The 18050-nt window shown below is 42.1% G+C and overlaps 1 protein-coding gene across 1 annotated transcript in view; it reads left to right on the forward strand.

The window, feature by feature from the left end:
- The window catches only part of NECTIN4 (nectin cell adhesion molecule 4), a 478950-nt gene that overhangs the window by 368582 nt on the left and 92318 nt on the right, over window positions 1–18050 (forward strand). Inside the window, exon 4 of the mRNA XM_069607194.1 lies at window positions 1411–1525. Within this exon, the coding sequence (XP_069463295.1) occupies window positions 1411–1525 (115 nt within the window). The remainder of the gene's footprint in view (window positions 1–1410; window positions 1526–18050) is intronic.

An 18050-nucleotide genomic window follows, 5' to 3' on the forward strand; every position in this document is an offset into this window, starting at 1 on the left:
AGCGCTTTAAAAATGTAAAATGAATGTCAAACTCTGGTGGCTGTAGACATGTACTTGCTACCCTATATAGGCAAATTCTTGCTTGGAATACCAATGCAGACTGATTCTTCACATGAGAAATGGGCAGGGAATTAAATCAAGAAATAAATGATGAGAAATGGGGAGAGATCTGTAAGTATACCACGTTAGTTTCCATGAACAGCCAACTGAAATTAATACAGTATAAGACACTACACATGGTTCATTATACGCCATACAGACTTCAAAGAATATTTCCTGATCACACTGGTCTTTGCCTGAGATGTGGGATAAGGGATGCAGGATATGTACATATGTTTTGGGCATGCCCAAAGTTGTCACATTACTGGACACGTATATATAAGGTAATGTCAGAAATAACAGGTAGGAACCTGGATTCCACTCCGATGTCTGTATTCCTTAATATTTGCAACATGGTAGCAAAAAGATGTATACTTCGGGAATGGAAAGCTTTCTATCCCCCATCTATTCAAGAATGGCTGAAGGAATTAACCTAGGTAAATGAACATGAAGAATTGTACATCTCACTGTCACTGCGTATGTCCCAGCCCCAAGATATTTGGAGAGAGTTCAGAGCCTACTTGATTAAAGACTAAACAATATAACGGGAGGTATGCACCAAGTAAAGAACGTATCAACTACCTCAACATTCATATTTGAAGAATATTGTACATATGTTTTGATATGCACTTGAAAAACATTTGATCTGTATGTATTTTTGTAACTACTCTGTGACTACTGACCTGCAAAAAGTAGTTGTAACACTTTGCAGGCTATAATAGCTAGGTGGGTCAGTATAACAGACTTCTAAAATAGTTTGCTTAAGATTTTAACTGCTAATGTAAGGGTGTATCCCTTGGGTGATATAATGATAAACAACAATGCACTTCCAATTTCAAGATGGCCTAAGTCCTGCATACTCTTTGGCACAAAGCTGAGTGAATCTAATAAGTTAGTTGTTCCATCCATTTCACCACTTCTTTCTTTCCAATGTGCAGAACAAGGGTCTGTAACCTTTGGCTCGCAGATGTTTTTCATTACAATTCCAATCATCCCTAACCAGTACAGTCAATAGCCAGATATCACGTAAATTGTAGTCCAAAGCATCTGGAGAGCCAAAGGGTGCACACTCCTAGTGGAGCCAGAAGGCTATTGCTACTTAGAATGTACACATGTCTCCTGTACCAGCTAGTGCAGGGCCCTAAGCACGTAGCTCTAAGCTTTAAGGAGTTACTGCAGGCCTAAAGATTGCAGAGCTTAGCCCAGTACATAATCATTGCTCAATAATAATTTTTGTATTTCTTTTACATTTTGGAATTTGTTGTAACAATGTATTTCAAGTTGCTAATGTGTTGTCATTCTAATCAACAGACCTTTCTGATGCCACCCTCAATGGGCAAGAGGAGGATTGGTTTGTGGGAAGAGAAGGAGCCACATTGAAGTGTCTTATTGAAGGAAATCCACCCCCACAATATAATTGGACCAGGTAATGGAAAATGATTTGTGTTTGAGATTATACTAGCAATAACGCCAAGCATGTATCTACAGTGCTTAATATCATGTTGTGAGTTATAAGATAAAGAGTACATTGGCTTTGGTCTTGTGAGTAGACGTATGATCCATTGGTAGATTTGATGATGTGAGAAAAGGGACAAGCATTGTGGTATTTAGATCCATGGTCTGCCAGCCCAATGTATTGATTGGATCACAGGATAGCTGGGCGTGATCTAGCCCTTGGAGATGTAATATTGGGTTGCTTATGTGATCTATTGACTGCAGATAGTCGATTTAGGGGCTGATAGTATACTCTAGTCTTTGGGGGTATGGTCTGACTCAATTGACTAGTTATATGGTCTTTGCCAGTGAACTAGTGGTAACATATGTGAGTATTAAGTGAGTATCAATTGTTTTAGGAGTGGCTATAGGCTGTCTGATACAAAGAAACCCAAATCACAGTGCAACATATCTGTATGTTCCGCTTAACACAGCTACAAAGCTGCTGCTTCAGCTCAGTGGTGGAGGTTTGGAATAGAAGCATGCAGATTTCTAGTTCGATTCTTAAATTTGCAAAGGAAAGAACACCTATGTAGTGTAAATGTATGTTTTAATCTTGGTGATATTTGAATGATCCCGAATGTTAACTCCCTGCCACTTTGGTCTTTGTCTTTCTATGAAATGCATTTTGACTAGTTCGGACTAGTCTTTGGCATTTGTTGGTGGTAGATAAACACTTGCAGAAACAGACTATTAATTCACAGTTCCTGTCCAGCAAGATATGATTTACAGCTTACGTTTAGGCATGAATCACTTATAACCAAAAATGATGCTCCCTTGCCTCCAGAGGCGTTGCTAGGGCGAGGCCTAAGGGGGCTATAGCCCCTAGTCTTTTGGTTGTAGCCCCGTATAGAATCTCAGGAGCTACAACCAAAAGGCTAGCTAGCCCCCAGTCCCGACAGTTCTGACATTAGCGTAGCCCCAGATTTTTTCCAGACCTAGCAATATCCTTGCTTGCCTCTATAGCTTTGAACGTGCTACTCTTTCTGTCAAATCACCCCCCTAACCCTAACCAAGTCTTAAATCAACCCCACCCTGTTGAAGTTCTCACATCTTCTACCTGGATTTCTGATCTTGCTTCTCCTCAAACCTACATGTTTTTCCGATTCTCTTTCACAGGTGTATGCAGTCTTCCACTTGCCTCTGTGTCCCCCATGTTGCTATGTACTTTCAGTCCATACCTGTTCTCACCAACCCTAGAAACCATGATTACTTGTGTGACCAGGTGCTACCTCCCCATGTTGTTTGCGCCACTTTGTGGTGCCCTGTATCTGTTTTGTAGCAATTTGGGCTGTCTATATATGTCCTCTATTATCACCGGCAGAGTCGCTTATATCCCAGTTTAACCAAACGGTTGGCCCAGCATCCCAGCATCATCAAGGGACACTTCTGCCATTCCCCTCTGTTTCAACAGCTGACAAGATTTTTCAGCAGACACCATGTGAGCACTAAAGGAGTCTGTCCACCATGAAGCCATATGCCACCAAAACCAGTGGAATATCAAAACAGACTGAAGCAGACATTATCCATTAAGAGTCCAATTATTATCGCCCATAATCTGAAAGAAATCAAAGAATTCTAACTGCAAGGCGACATGCACATTAGTCTCTGTTTTTGGCACACACACAGATTTAGTTTCCAAAGTTTTAGATTTTTAGCATCAGCTCTACACCGGGGCACAACAAAGAGTTGGATTACAAAGGACAAACACTGCACGAGCCAAACGGTATTACCCAAATTGACCTTTTACAATTGACCTTTTGTCCTAATCGACCTAATAATAGTGGTTCCGAATTGACCTTCCACACAATTGACCTTTACCTTACATATATATATATATATGTATATTCACTACAAAAAAAACTTTCTTATAGGGACGTTATGGTTAAGTTGCCCTATTAACAGCCTATGCCATTCTGCACAAAAACTTTGTACAAAAGGACGTTATGATTACAAGTAAAATCAAAAAAACCTGAAATTCGGGAGTTATGGTAGGCTAATCACCCATTTTTTCCATCAACACTCTCCACAGCTACCACTACCACCCCAAACATAAAAGATGCCACAACACATGTCATTGATGTCCTCACTGACGCCATCACATCTTTAGCCCATTTCTTTAATGTCAGCTAAGCAACCATAACTCGCACCACCACCGTGCACTGTTAAGACTAACACCCACGATATCAAAGATAACATGACAAATGTCATTGATGACATCAAATGTCGGGCATACCTACATTGTATCATTGAAAAACATAGGCCAGGTGGTTTTCTGCACTAACAATGACAATATCAAAATTCACAAGGTGCTGTACATGAAAACTTTAACCGTCTCATGTGTTCTTAAAGTACATGCCTTAGGGTATGCTCGCAGATCATGGTTCACATGCATGTGGCAATAGGAGGCATCCAACACAGACTTACTTTGCATACAGGAAGATAAACTTTAATGCCATTAACATTTTGTGACAAGACTGTTTATTTCTTCCTTCATTTGACAGCCCTGTGTGTGCCGCTAATTTGTATGAATTGTGGGTCCTCATATGTATTGTTTCTACTACCACAAGTGTATATGCAGTTTAGCATTGTTACATAGTTAATGCATGTTTACCATTACATAAACACCCCTCACATCTGGCTACCAACATAAGACACACAACCCCATTGCAGGTAGGCATTGTAAAGTGGCATTATTTTCACATGTGATGTCATCAGTGATGTCATCAATGACATTTGTCATGTTATCTTTGATATCGTGGGTGTTATTCTTAACAGTGCACGGTGGTGGTGCAAGTTATGGCTGCTTAGCTGACATAAAATAAAGGGGCTAAAGATGTGATGGCGTCAGTGATGGCATCAATGACATGTGTTGTGGCATCTTTTATGTTTGGGGTGGTAGTGGTAGCTGTGGAGATTGTTGATGGGAAAAATGGGTGATTAGCCTACCATAACTCCCGAATGTAAGGGGTTTTTAGATTTTAGTTGTAATCATAACGTCCTTTTGTACAAAGTTTTTGTGCAGAATGGCATAGGCTGTTAGTAGGGCAACTTAACCATAACGTCCCTTTAACAACGTTTTTTTTGTAGTGAATTTTGGACGTTTTTAGTAGGGCAATGTAACCGTAATATCCCTTTGAGAAATGTTTTTTGAATGATTTGCATAGGGTGTCAGTACTGTAAGTGATCAATTACATTAGGTAACGAAAATTTTTATTGAACATTTAGAAGGGTTCCAATAGTACCAGATAAGCATACTGCAAAGCAACATTCGACTTCACTGCACATCTGTCTACGAATTGCACAGTAGCATATGCGGTTGCACAGCAGCGCAACATGGTGCAGAACTCATACACACTTCACAATGGTATGGGTGAGTCGTTCACAGTGCGGAAGGACATTGTATATTGTTGTACAAACTTGTAACTGAAACAATTCCCGTGCACAACTGAACAGAGCAAGTTTACAGGACAATAGAAGCAAGAGTGCATACCGAGGTATTTTATTCAGTTAACCCCACTGCACCCTAAATAAATGGGGGCTGAATGCCATTTCCAATACAGATTTTGCGACACTAACCCATTGCACCAAAAAAAAGGATTTTTTATCTTTAACCGGAACGCCTCCGGCGTTCCCGATTGAAGAAAAGAAATCCTTTTCCAAGATGGCCACCATTGAAAGGGAAAGCGGCCGTTTCATACAAAGTCTTTTTTCGTTTTGCATCACAAATGCCAGAAAATAAAAAATGGAAACGTTTGACCGTAGTGGGCGAAGAACATTTGTATTTATTCTAAAAAAATGTGTGGTTATGAGCAACACCTGTAACAGCAAGCCAATGCCTAGTAGACATGGCGACTGCAAAGCAATGTTTTATCACAACTAGCAAATGGCAGTATTTACCTCCCCGATATTGTGGTCAGTAAGCATACCTACAGCGTACCCTTCAGACATGAAAGGCGTACCGTTAATTTATTTTGTACATGACAACACTTAGGAAATATGAAAACAGTACTACATGCATAACACAAAAGGTGTTTTTTCGTGCGCAATGACCTTTACATAAATGTGTGATATACAGGGATTATGTTTGGCAAAAAATCACTAATGGCAGAAATATTGCAAGCAACATCATTACCACTGACCTGTGCACACATTTTTGTGTAAGTGTCACAAGGTGAAATGGGTGAAGAAAGGTGTACTGAGAAGGTATAAGGAAGCATTGCTTTTGAAGCGTTTCTGTAAAGCAAACACTTTCACTGCACCTGATCTCATTTGTCCACTTATACAAATAGACCAAATCTGACAACACAGCGTCTTCATGCAGAACTGATCTCGGCAATTGGGGCATCTGGGTTTCAAAAAGTACCCTAACGGCACGAACACATAATAGATGCCCTCAGCCTAATGTTGCGAACGGAAGTGGTGTCCAATACCGCTCTGGATAACGTACCTTGGCCGCATAAAGACATGATTCCATAAAGGCTCACGTAGCGTGATACGCCACCTATGAAAGAACATACTACAACCTGCAGCATACCATGGCTGATTATGAAGGGGAAAATGAAATGGTGAAAAAACACACTAACATGTGAGCAGTAGTAAGGGACTTTTATTTCACAATGCACAGTGTTAAATCATCACCCTGTTCTCAGTTGCAAAGAAATTGGAAGTTTCTGTCTCTGCTGCACAATTAAAATGTTACTTTTGACGGTCAAGTAGATGTTTTCCCACACAGTAACCATGCGTTGGCGCCACAGTTTTTAACACACACACAGTATGCAGTGGAGACAGAGTAGTCGGTTTCCTCTCACAGTCATTGTGAAGATGGCGTCAATTGCTGTGACTTAGTCCATCAGAAAGTAAAGTATGGTACTTATGACGTTACTGGCAATGCTGAAGTTGTTGTTTAAGGAGACTGAAATTTTGCGTTGTTGACACAGAATGCGTATGCCTGTCACAGTGATTTACAAGGTGACGTGAATAGGTGTGAACTATGACACCAGAAAGGATGGTATGTTGCTTCTTACTGCTACAACCGCGTAAGGCCATGGAGGTCCAATGCGGTCATCCCATTCAATGATGATGCTCATACAACCGGTGACGAAAAGCTGCACTTGACGGTTAAAGAAACCGTCAGTCGGACGTTGAAGGCCATGACATTCGCAGAACGGAAGGAAGTAGCTGAGGGTAAAAAAGAAAAAAAATCGATCAACGGAAAGCCTTTGCGGAAATGTAAAGGGCAACACATTACATTTCTACAAACAATTATTTTTATATGGGGAAATGTATAGACTCCTTAGAAAAGGCAACAATGTACAATTTGCATAGTAGGCAAAAAAAATTGATTTTCACATAAATGCCGTAGGTAATAATGGCAATGGTAGTGACATTGTACAGACGGCGCTAATGTGCGATATGCAATTTGAACGGCACACAAACTCCCAAAAGAGCGGTAATGTGCAATACGGAATTTCAACGGCACACAAACTTCCAAAAGCATTACTAGTAATACATTTGTTTTTTTTCCAGACTAAGTTAATAATGGCAGGTTGGTGTACAGGCCTCTAAAATAAGCTTACATGATATGCACCGGCTCCATTTCGACCTCCTCAGTCACACAGTAGTTCTTTGCTAGAAGCCATCCACGGGAACTGATATTTCATGTGCCTCACAAACCTTTTTGAAGCATAAGTTATCAAAGGGAATGTTTCACACACTGTGACTCCCTACATTCTTTCTGTCTCTATTCCCTGTACGTAAAGGTCGAAAATCAATTGACCCTTATGAGGTTTGGTGTGTGTGCGACCATACTGAGCGCCTACTGAAAAAATGCAATGAGATGAACTGACCTTCACTTCGAATGCAAATAAATTCTCTTTTTGAGACTACATATCAGCAGTCACTCATGAGAACCGTTTCTCCCAACCACGTGCAGACGCGCTCTGTTTATGAAACCGTGCAGGTGGCAGCCTCACATTCCAAAATATAGGACGGCAGGCTAACCGCAGTAATGTTGGAGATGGCTTCGTACATAGACGCAGTAAATAAATGTAGTACATTGTGTACCAAGTTCCAGTGCATGGTACCATAGTGGTAACAAGAATAAAGTACTGTTTCACTTTCTACTGCCACTTGTAAGTAATGCTTACCTTTCGACACAAGGGTCCATAAGGGTTTTTTTGCATTGATTTTGGCGTACAACTCAAAAACTAAGTGACCATGGCAGCCATATCAAAAGAATGCTACACGCTTGACGCTGTGCAAGACCCAATCGGTGAAAGGGTAACATCTTGACGTACAGCATGCCATGGATTAGCCAATAGAAATATTCTCCATTGAGCGAACAGGGAAGTGGGTCTGCGGAGCGGACATAGATATCACTAATTTTTAGAGTGCTATTTTTTGATCATTTTAAAGGAAACGACAATAAGATGTATCAAAGAATTTACAAAAGCACGCTTTGGGGAACAAGCCCTTGCCCCTGCCGCAAAATTGATGACAATCCGTCCAGTGGTTTGGCCTGTAGCCGTGCGCAAAGTTTTTGCCCCATTCAGTCTATGGGAAAAAAAGACGTTTTGGGACCCCCCCTATAACTTTGGCCCCCCTTGACGAATCCTTACCAAGCCTTAGGAAAAAAATTCAGAGTGGCCCATATACTTATTTTGCAAACTTTTGTAAGGATTCGTCCAGTGGGAGCCGAGTTATAAGCCACCCAAAAAGTGCTCTTCCTATAGAAACAGCAACTTCACCATAACTACATGGCCACTATATATATATATATATATATATGTATATATATATATATGTATATATATATGTGTGGGGTGGGTTTGGGGCAATAAATAATATAATGGGATTGGGTAGGAGGTTGTGGGGGGGTTTGGATTGAGTGGGAGGTTGCGGGGGGTTTCCCCCGCAAATATGTCCTAATTGACCTCCATTTCACGATCAGTTGTGAAAAGGTCATTTCTTCCGTGATCAATTGTGAAAAGGTCAATTAGTATAGATCCAGCCAAAGAATAGGAGAAAACGCTAAGTGCACACTTTGTAATCTACTCCAGAGTTCAAGTGGTTCAGCATCAAGGCCAGCCCCTTCACTTTCTGTGGTACTCCCAGTTGGGAATTAACTGTAACTATGAACCTGCCTAGTGCACGAACATACACATTGCTTGATATGGACACTTATTTGGGCATGCTGGCAAACATTGTTTAAGGGTCTTGATGATCATTTAGGCAGTGGCATTGGTGGGAGGGTAATTGGATGTGTGACAGATGGAGCCACCTGCCTGAATGGCAAATACATTTGGTTTGGGGCGGCTTGATTTAACGATTGCTCAAACATGAGTCATGGTTGAGCACAATAGCTGAAACACAGAAGCACTTGAATTTCTTTTTCAAATTCATTAGCATGCATTGAGTGAAGGGTACGTTTATGTTCATTTTTTTATTTATATATGTGTATGGATGTGTGTATGCTTGTGTTATGAGTGAGCGTATGGTGATGGGTGCTCGCATGAATGGTCGTGATTGCTGTGTGATTGCTGTGTGTGCGTGTGTGTGCGTGTGTGTGTGTGTGTGTGTGTGTGTGTGTGTGTGTGTGTGTGTGTGTGGAGCTGATTCTGACTTGTGGAAGGTAGAGGGGGGGAGGTTTTTACAACAAAGTAATTTTAAAAATGCCTTTGTTGCACAATCCCCCTACCCACCTGCCAAAATGAGCTCTCCTTCTGAGGCAATGTGGAGCCCAGGGGACAGGGATGGTATTTCTTTTTTACTGGATATCTATCATAGATGTCCAGTCAAAAATACCATACTTTCCCCCTTGACCCGTAATAATCATGAAAGAATCCCAGTTGCACTAATCAAACAAATAACCAAGTGCAGTCCCTATCTTTTTCCAGCGTGAGTTACATATAGTGTTAATAGTTCTGACAGAGACTATTTTTGGACGCACTGCAACACGCCAGGACGAGGTGAACCAACAGCACCACGTGGTCCCAGATCAACTTGAAACCACGACAGAATGGGACAGAAGAAGGAGATAACCAGACGTATTGCTCTCGCAGGAGATCTGAAGTAGATCAAATCTGTGACACCGGATCGCCAGAATAAAGTATTTTCTAGAGACTGAGAGCCCAGATAAACCTTAAACTCAACGTATACCCGTAGGGAAAAAATAAAAAAAGACGACCCCAAGTCGAACCGGGGCAAATAATAGAGCCAATAGTAAAAAAACAAGGGAACCGAAATAGCAGAGCACCGGATAAGTGGGACCCGAAAAAACACCTAAAAAGACACCACCACTAGAGTGTAAGAAGTAAGACTACTGAGAAGTCTTCACAACGATAACTACAAGTATCATCTGCCCCATAAAACTGATCCAGACCAAGAGTCTATGAAATGTCTATCCAAGCCTGGTGATATTGAATGTATTGCAACACAAACCATTTGAAGGTGATAACTTCTGATGAATGTTCACTACTTATGAGATAAATGAACAGAAACATGTCGAGACAGTAATCCTGTGTATTAACACAACAAGACTAAAGATAAACTAGAGGTTTATAAAAGAAACCAAACATAAGTCAAACTTTTATTTGATTTGAACCGACCAAGAGCATATGTTTCAAATTGACTACCATGAGTGTTTATACATCTACCTATGTCGCCAATATTTATTGATGTAATATATGATATGATTTATAACTGTTTTGTAATTTTATAATACATGTGTTGTTTCTAATGATTTTTGATGAAAAGATTGATTCGTTTTTATATTAAAAAAGAGTGTGCAGATCACCAGAGTACTGTCGTTCCCCCTTCGCCCCCAGCACCAATTGCAAACCTTTTGGCTTTTTACCGATTTTTTTAGGTATGCTCTAAAATGCAGCATTTGAAAACATTATTTAAAAAGAATTCACAGGGGGAGTACCGCCCGAACCCCCCTTGCTGCACTCGGTCGCTACAGTATTTTTCTGGGATATATTTATGCTCCTCCACTTAAAAAATTCACCAGCCCTCAGACTGTGTTGGGAATGGGGTGTGGGGAGCCCATGGACTGTGGTGGGAGCATGATGAGTAGAGCACTGCGACAGTGGTGGGAGCAGGGTGGGAAGAGCCCAGGGTCTGTGATGGATTGGGGGAGATCCCAGGGACTGGGGAGGAGTGGGATGAGGGAGCCCAGCGACTGTGATGGAGCAGGTGGGGGAGCTTAGGGACTTTGCTGGATGTAGGGTGCATTGACAGCACGCAATAGTTCATAGCCATTTATACATACTGTCCATTTGGCATTTTGCTCAGGGGAGGCCCAGGCCAATAAAGTTTGAAGACCACTGCATTAGTGTATGTGGCTTGATTGAACGTACACAGACACACAATTGTTGAACGCTATGTGAAAAACCCAATGGAGTCATCACAGATTTCCCAGTGGGAATCTCCGCCCATGTGGCTAAGCGACAGAAGTCGCTACCTGATCCTGATCCTAAGGGTGGTTGTATGAGGAAGGGTCACATGGGAGGAGACAACTACTGGGGAGATGTCATGACTTCATTGGATGACATACAGTAATCCCCTCTTTCCCATGAAAAAGACCCTCTGACCCTCAAGACCTTAATGGCCTATTGTCTGCTAACGATTCCCCCCTGTTGAAGAAACCAAGAAACCCTTTCTTTACACTATTCTGGTCAGGCCCCCACCTTTCACTCACAACCAACACTTTTTGTTCCTAATGTGTCTTCATGTGAAACCTCTGAGAAAAAAACATCTAAGAATTAAATGACCCATGACATCCATGGACCTCAGCTCCCATAACCACTTAGGTACTGAGACGAGGAGGAGGATGAGGGAGTATGTGCAAAATAACTGAAGCCCAAAGTATGACATGCAGACTAGTTGTTTTTCCAATCACTCAGTGCGCAGGATATTTAAAGATGGCAAGCACACTGTTGGAGAGAAGAGTGCAGGAGAGGACGTCAAACCACAAGCTGAGTCTCACGAACGCGAGATTCTGGAAGGGAGCCATAACAGTAGGAGAGAAGCCGCCTGTGAGCAAGTAGGGCCTTGCAGACACGGTGAGCCATGTAGGAACTCCTGGAGGGTGAGCCATTCGTAGAAGCAGCATTATCCAGCCCGGGCTGAGGGAGAAAGCTGACATGCAAACACAGAGCCGCGCAGGAGGCTGAGGGAGCGACTGCACACCGCAAAGCATGTGAAGGAGCCACACAACCAAGGCACGAGCACAGTTGGATATTCTGGACACCACCAGTGTGTCTGCTCAAAGCATTTGGAGTCCCAAAGGCGTTCTAACAAACACACCAACAAGTGTTTAAAAAGTAAGAGTTTGCTGATGCAGAAAACACTCAATGCTTGTTTAAATGGAGACAAGACAAATTACAAAAGCAAACCCCAATCGCATAAAGATGCATGAGATGTCACAGTTTTTCAATGAGAAGAATGTTTGAATGTAAACAATACAATGCATAAAGGCATATCCCATTAATAAGAAAAATGTTTGAATGCAGACAATGCAAATCAGAAAGGCAAACCCCAATCAAGTACAGATGAATATGATGCCAATGTGGGAAAGAAGTTTGATCTGAGCAAATGCTACCAAGCCCTCACAGTATATACTATTATGGTATAGCCAAAGAACTTTGAAAAACCATAAAAGAAGTCCTGGCAGGCGAGTATACCAGGCAGCTGAAATTGTATGAAGCCAGGGGATCGATCAAATTAGAAGAACCACTACTGAAAGATTGTTACAGAACTTTAAACAAGAACTTTGTGAGTCCAGCAAAGACAAAAAGGGCCTGTTAACCAAAGAGACATTTTGTTTTGTGCATCCAGTGAAGATACAAAGGAACTGTTATCTAAAGAGACAATTTTGCCATCATATCTACACATCCACGGGAAGGAGACTATCCTCTGGATCCAACATTCTATACCTTGGAGAAAATTTTCATTGGAACCATTTTGATACTTTTGCTAACATCAAGTTAAAGAAATCTTCCCCACACACTTTATTTTTTGTTGTTCTGTTTATAGTGTGATGGTCAGGATAGGGCATTTTGGACAAAAGGACAGCTTTTCAGTTACTGACATCCCGACATAGACATATCCTTAATTTTTGGTTTCTAGGTAGGGGAGACCCTCTTTAGATCAAGGATAGAGAGGTGTTTTCACAACTTTTATTTAATACATGTCTTTAACCAGAAACATGACAACTTTGTGTCCGGCTTTCATTTCTAACTCCTCACAGAAATAGCTGACACACATCAGCACATGAATTTCTTTTCAAATGTATTCCCACCATTTGAGTGTAGAAGAAAAAATGCTCCGGAAAAATTGTTTGGTAGTTCTTGCAATTGAGTCTAGGTGCAAGTTCACACACACACTGCTAGTCTTCAATGCATTTTTTCAAAATTTGCAAGTGCTGTGCTGAGTTGTGTGGACAATAATCAGCAGCAAATCAGATGTCCTCAAGGCCAGCAGCCAAACGGGGGAGGGGGAAAGAAAGAAATGGCAATGTTACATAGTTTACGGCAGAAACAGCTGCTGCTGCATATGTTGGGAGTGCCTGAACTGTTTGTCGCAGCCCGGTAAAGAAAACGGTAGCAATGAGAAGTATCACATCAACTATGGCTACAAAACACTGGCTGAAGTGGCTACTGGTGCTTCTAATGCCACCACTCGTTTGATTGTGCATTCAACTTCACTATTACTAAGCAAATCATCTCTACAATCTAAGTGTGTAGCACGTGGCAATGCATCTCAGATCTCTGTCACAGTTACAACAGATCAGGGTCCACATCCAGGTTTTGCTGAGGTCTGTTGAGATGCTGACCAGTGCATTGGTCTCATAAGGGGATGTTCTTAATGAGAAGGGTTTGGAGTTGCATCCCTCAGCAGTATGGTTATGGCAAAAAGGCCATGTTCAATTGTTCATGTTAGAGGTACAGAATGTTTCTCCGCCTGGCACCCTTCTGCAACTACCCCACCCATTCCACTCCTTTGGCCAATGAATCTGATGATGGCAGCGGTGGAGGTGATGAATCTGGTAAGGGTGATGATGACCAAGACGTTGATTATAGCCCACCTCACCACAAGAGAAGGTGGAGAGAGATATTTAAAAACACTGAGTCCTTCAACATTGAGCCAGTATAACTGTAGAGGAGCACACTAGCTCTACCAGGACAACCCCTGAATACATTTAGAGTGCAGATATTCTACAAATCGTGAGTCATGTCTACACTCTTTTTGCAATATCTATTCAGAGAGTAGACAGAGGGGTAGATCGAAGTCAATTGTGAGTAGGAAAGAGCAGAAAAGATGTCATGCGACCCACCTTGTGCTCTGTAGAGTGATTCCTAAATGGTTATTCAACAGTGCTGCCTAAACGTGTCAGCTAGGTGTGAGATGTCTGCTTGCATATCAATTGTCACTAAGAAACAGAGCATATTTTACCTCCTTAGTGACTGAGTGTTTCATGTAGTTCCCTAATCAACTTGTAATTGGTAGAAAGCTATCATTAGTTCCTATGATGAATCTTGTAGTATTATTATTTGGTAATAATAGTAATGATGGTAATAATGGTTCCTTCTTTGACTATCTTTACGCGTTGTAATCTTTCTTCTTTGATTCCCCATCTTTCCTTTCGTTATTGAGTTCTTCCCTTCCTCCAATTCCCCTTTTCTCTTCCCTCTCTACTGACTTAGTTGCTAGTACCCTAGACTCTTCTGTACAATCTGTCCTGGACTCTACTTTCCATTTACATCATTTTTCTCCGACTTGTAAAACTGCACAGCCTTCAATCACTCCTACTTTATTTCCCTTTGCTGTAGCTTGTGCAAAGCTGAGCGGCTCTAGAAAAACACTCCCTTCCCTTTGCATTTTGCCACACTTTCAATGCTGCACTCTTCTCTTCCTTTGATTATGCTTTACTCATTTCTAAGAAATCTTACTTTTCACTATCTCACCACCCTCGTCATCTCTATCAGCTTCTTCATAATATCCTCTTTTCAAAAGCCCCTGATCATTCTGCGTTCTCATACCTTTCGTCTTCTGATTTTGCAACCTACTTTATGTCTAAAGTAGCTAACCTCTGTCTTGCTTTTACTCCTTCTTCCTCTCCCTCTGCTCCTTCTTCTCCTTCGTCACTTTACTATTTTGCACCTTTTTCTCCTCTTATGGACCTTGACACTCTGCTCTCTTGACTCATGCTCATCCTACTGCCTCTCCCTCTGACCCTCTCCCTTCTTCTCTTATTCCTCAAGTATATCACCATCTTCTTCCTTATCTTACTTCTCTTATTAACTCCTCCGTTGTACATTCTTGCTTTCCTGCGGCTTTCGGATATACTCTTATTCTCCCTATCTTAAAAAATCCTTCTCTTCATCAGTGTTCCCTGGCTAATTTCCACCCTATTTCTCTTCTACCCTTTCTCTCCAAAATTCTTGAATGGGCCACCTACACTCAGGTAAACCGCTAGATGAGTCTTTATTCACTTCTTCCTCCCTTGCAGTCTGGTTTCCACCTCTCTCACTCTATGGAAATTGTTCTTCATGTTTCTAATACTCTTCTCACAGCCCACTATGCAGCTTTCTTCTATTCTTATTCTTCTTGATCTGTCTGTGGCATTTGGCACTGTGGCCCACTCTCTTCTTATTTTCTCTCTTTCCACTTTAGGTTTCTGTGTCTGCTCTTGAATGGTTTTGCTACTATCTTTCGCAACAGACTTATTCTGTTAACTTGTCTGGACACTCTTTTTCTTCACTCCCACTCTTTATGGTGTCCCCTAAGGTTTGGTACTTGACCCTCTTCTTTTGTCTCTCTTTACTGCTCCTCTCTCTGCTCTTATTTATTCCTTTCACCTTTCTTTCCACCGTTACGCTGATGACACCCAGATCTGTCCTTTTTTCTCTTCCTTTTACTATGCACTCCACTCCACTGTCTCTGTCTTCTAGCTGTTCAGAACTGGATGTCCCCCCATTTTCCACATCTTAACCCCTCAAAAATGGAGGTTTTGTTCTTTCCCTCTTCAACTTTCTCTTCTACCTCGTCCCCTCCCTCTTTAATCGTTCCCCATCCTATTTCCTTTTCACCTTCTGCAACCTAGGCGTTATAGTTGATCCTTCTCTTTCCTTTTCCCTTTCTTATCTCCTCTATTGCCCACTCTTGCCGCTTTGCTCTGTTTAACATTCGCTGCACTCGCCCTTATCTTTCTTTTCACACCACTAAACTTCTTTTTTCCCTTGTTTGTTTGTTTTGTTTGTTTGTTTTATTTATTACGTGCACAAGACCCAAGGGTATTAGGGCGCCGAAGGCATAAAGAGGGTTGTTCAGCTTAGGTTATAATGCTGTAAGGTGTATGTTAAAATACATTGGGCCTCATTACAACCCTGGCGTTGGACCATGGTGCTATTAGCACCATGGTCCATGCCGGATTCCGCCATGGTGGATGGCGGATTTACCACCCCATTCCAAGGTTGGCGGGGCGGTAAATCCCCATTCACCATGGCCCCTTCCCCATTCCCATTTTTGGCCAATAGGGCTCAATGGGAATGGGGAAGGCGCTAATTACGGAACCGTAAATTACGATGCCGTAATTAGCACCAAGGTCCCTCAGCGAGATGGACTTTAACGCCTGCAAAAAGCAGGCGTTAAAGTGTGAATCTGGCGTTAAGGGTTTAACGGCGCCGCAGCCTTTTACGGCGCCGTTAACCCCTTAACGCCAGGGTTGTAATGAGGCCCATTCTGTTACAATATGTCAGAGTATGAAACTGTAAGGCGACATATACATGCAGTTTATACATATTAGGCAAACACATCAGGGACATTATGTACAAAGAGCGGATAGCAACAGATGGTGTAGGTAATAATATGTAAATAAATTGATAACAACAGCAGGTGTAGGTAGGGACTAGTTAGGTTAGTTGTCGTTTTCCTTGATCCATTGGATGAAGTTAGATCTGAAGCGTGATTAGGGTAGGTCTTCCCTTAAGGAGGGTGGGAGTGAGTTCCAATTCTGAGCGGCTTTAACCTGGAAACTACTACCATCTGTTTTAGTGCGTTTGAATCTGAGCTCTATGAGGGGGTTAGCTGTAGCCAGGGCTTTAAGTGGGGTAAGAAATCGAGGGGGGGGCCCTCATTTGGGGGCGTGGCTTGTGGGGGGCGTGGCCAAAAACGTACGCAAATCGTAAGGTATGCACACACATATATATGCATGTTATATATCTGTGTGCGTTTCTAAACATAGAAAAGATGGCTTGCAAAGTACACAAGCCATAGTAAGGTACGCACACAGATATATAACATGCATATATATGTGTGTGTGCATACCTTACGGTTTGCCTACTTTTCAGGCCATTTTTTTTTAAAACATTTCGGTTTTATAAAAGATGGCTTTGAAAGTACACAATTCAAGCCATCTTTTATAAAGCTTTGACTACGGACAAAATTGTCCGTCGGCAAAGCTTTATAAAAGATGGTTTGAATTGTGTACTTTTCAAGCCATCTTTCATAAACCTCGAAAAATGTCAAGGAATCCCCAGGTTCGCCGAGGGTTAAAGACGCCTCGGCGACCTGGGGAAACAAAGGGACAGTAACTGCCTCTGGTGACCCCTCGCACGAGAGGTCACCAGAGGCCGTTACTATGACTTACAGAAGTGGCAGCCAGGCACAGCATCGCTGTGGTTGGCTGCCACTTCTGTCAGATCGCCTGACTTCATGGCATCCCGCCAATGTTGTGTGCAGTGGAAGGGGGGGCCCCGGCAGGGCCCCGGCTCAGTCCCACTTTTTGGAGACTGCCGGGGCCCGGCCCCAGCAGGCCCCGGCCCACTTAAAGCCCTGGCTGTAACTGTTCTAGAAGGGCGGTTGGAGGATTGTTTCATAACTCTAGATGTAAGGTTGGTGTAAACATTTGTGCGTTAGGGAGACTGTTTTGAGGAAGATCTTTAATGGAGAGCCAATTGACAGATCTTCTCAGGTCAAATATGTGGGCTTTCTCTGGAATGTTTAGGGCTGCTCGCAGGGCATTGATTTGTAGGATCTGAATCTTGTTGGTAATGTATTTATTGCTCCCTGCATATAGGGCATTGCCTATATTGCCTGCATATAGGGCATTGCCTTGTCTTTTCCTGCATTGACTACTGTTCATCTTTATTGCTTGGTCTTGCTGATTGACACCTTTCCCTCTCCCTTCCATCTATAATTCTTCCGTTCGTCTCCTTTTTTGTTTGCCCCCTCGGTCCCCTACTACATCCTCCCTGCCTTAAATATCCTTACTTCCTTTTGAATCTTGTCTTTTGTATAACTTTCGCTCAATTGTTTTCAAATGCACTTATGATCTGGCCCAACCCTACTTCTCTTCCCTGCTCTCGTTCTATGTCCCTTTAAGTTCTAAGAATGTGTCTCACTGAACCGCTCCTAAGCCCCCTGTGCCTCGTCTAGTTTATGCTCTTTCT

This window comes from Ambystoma mexicanum, chromosome 1p (genome assembly GCF_040938575.1).
Source record: "Ambystoma mexicanum isolate Mex_15411 chromosome 1p, UKY_AmexF1_1, whole genome shotgun sequence".
NCBI classification, from domain to species: Eukaryota; Metazoa; Chordata; class Amphibia; order Caudata; family Ambystomatidae; genus Ambystoma; species Ambystoma mexicanum.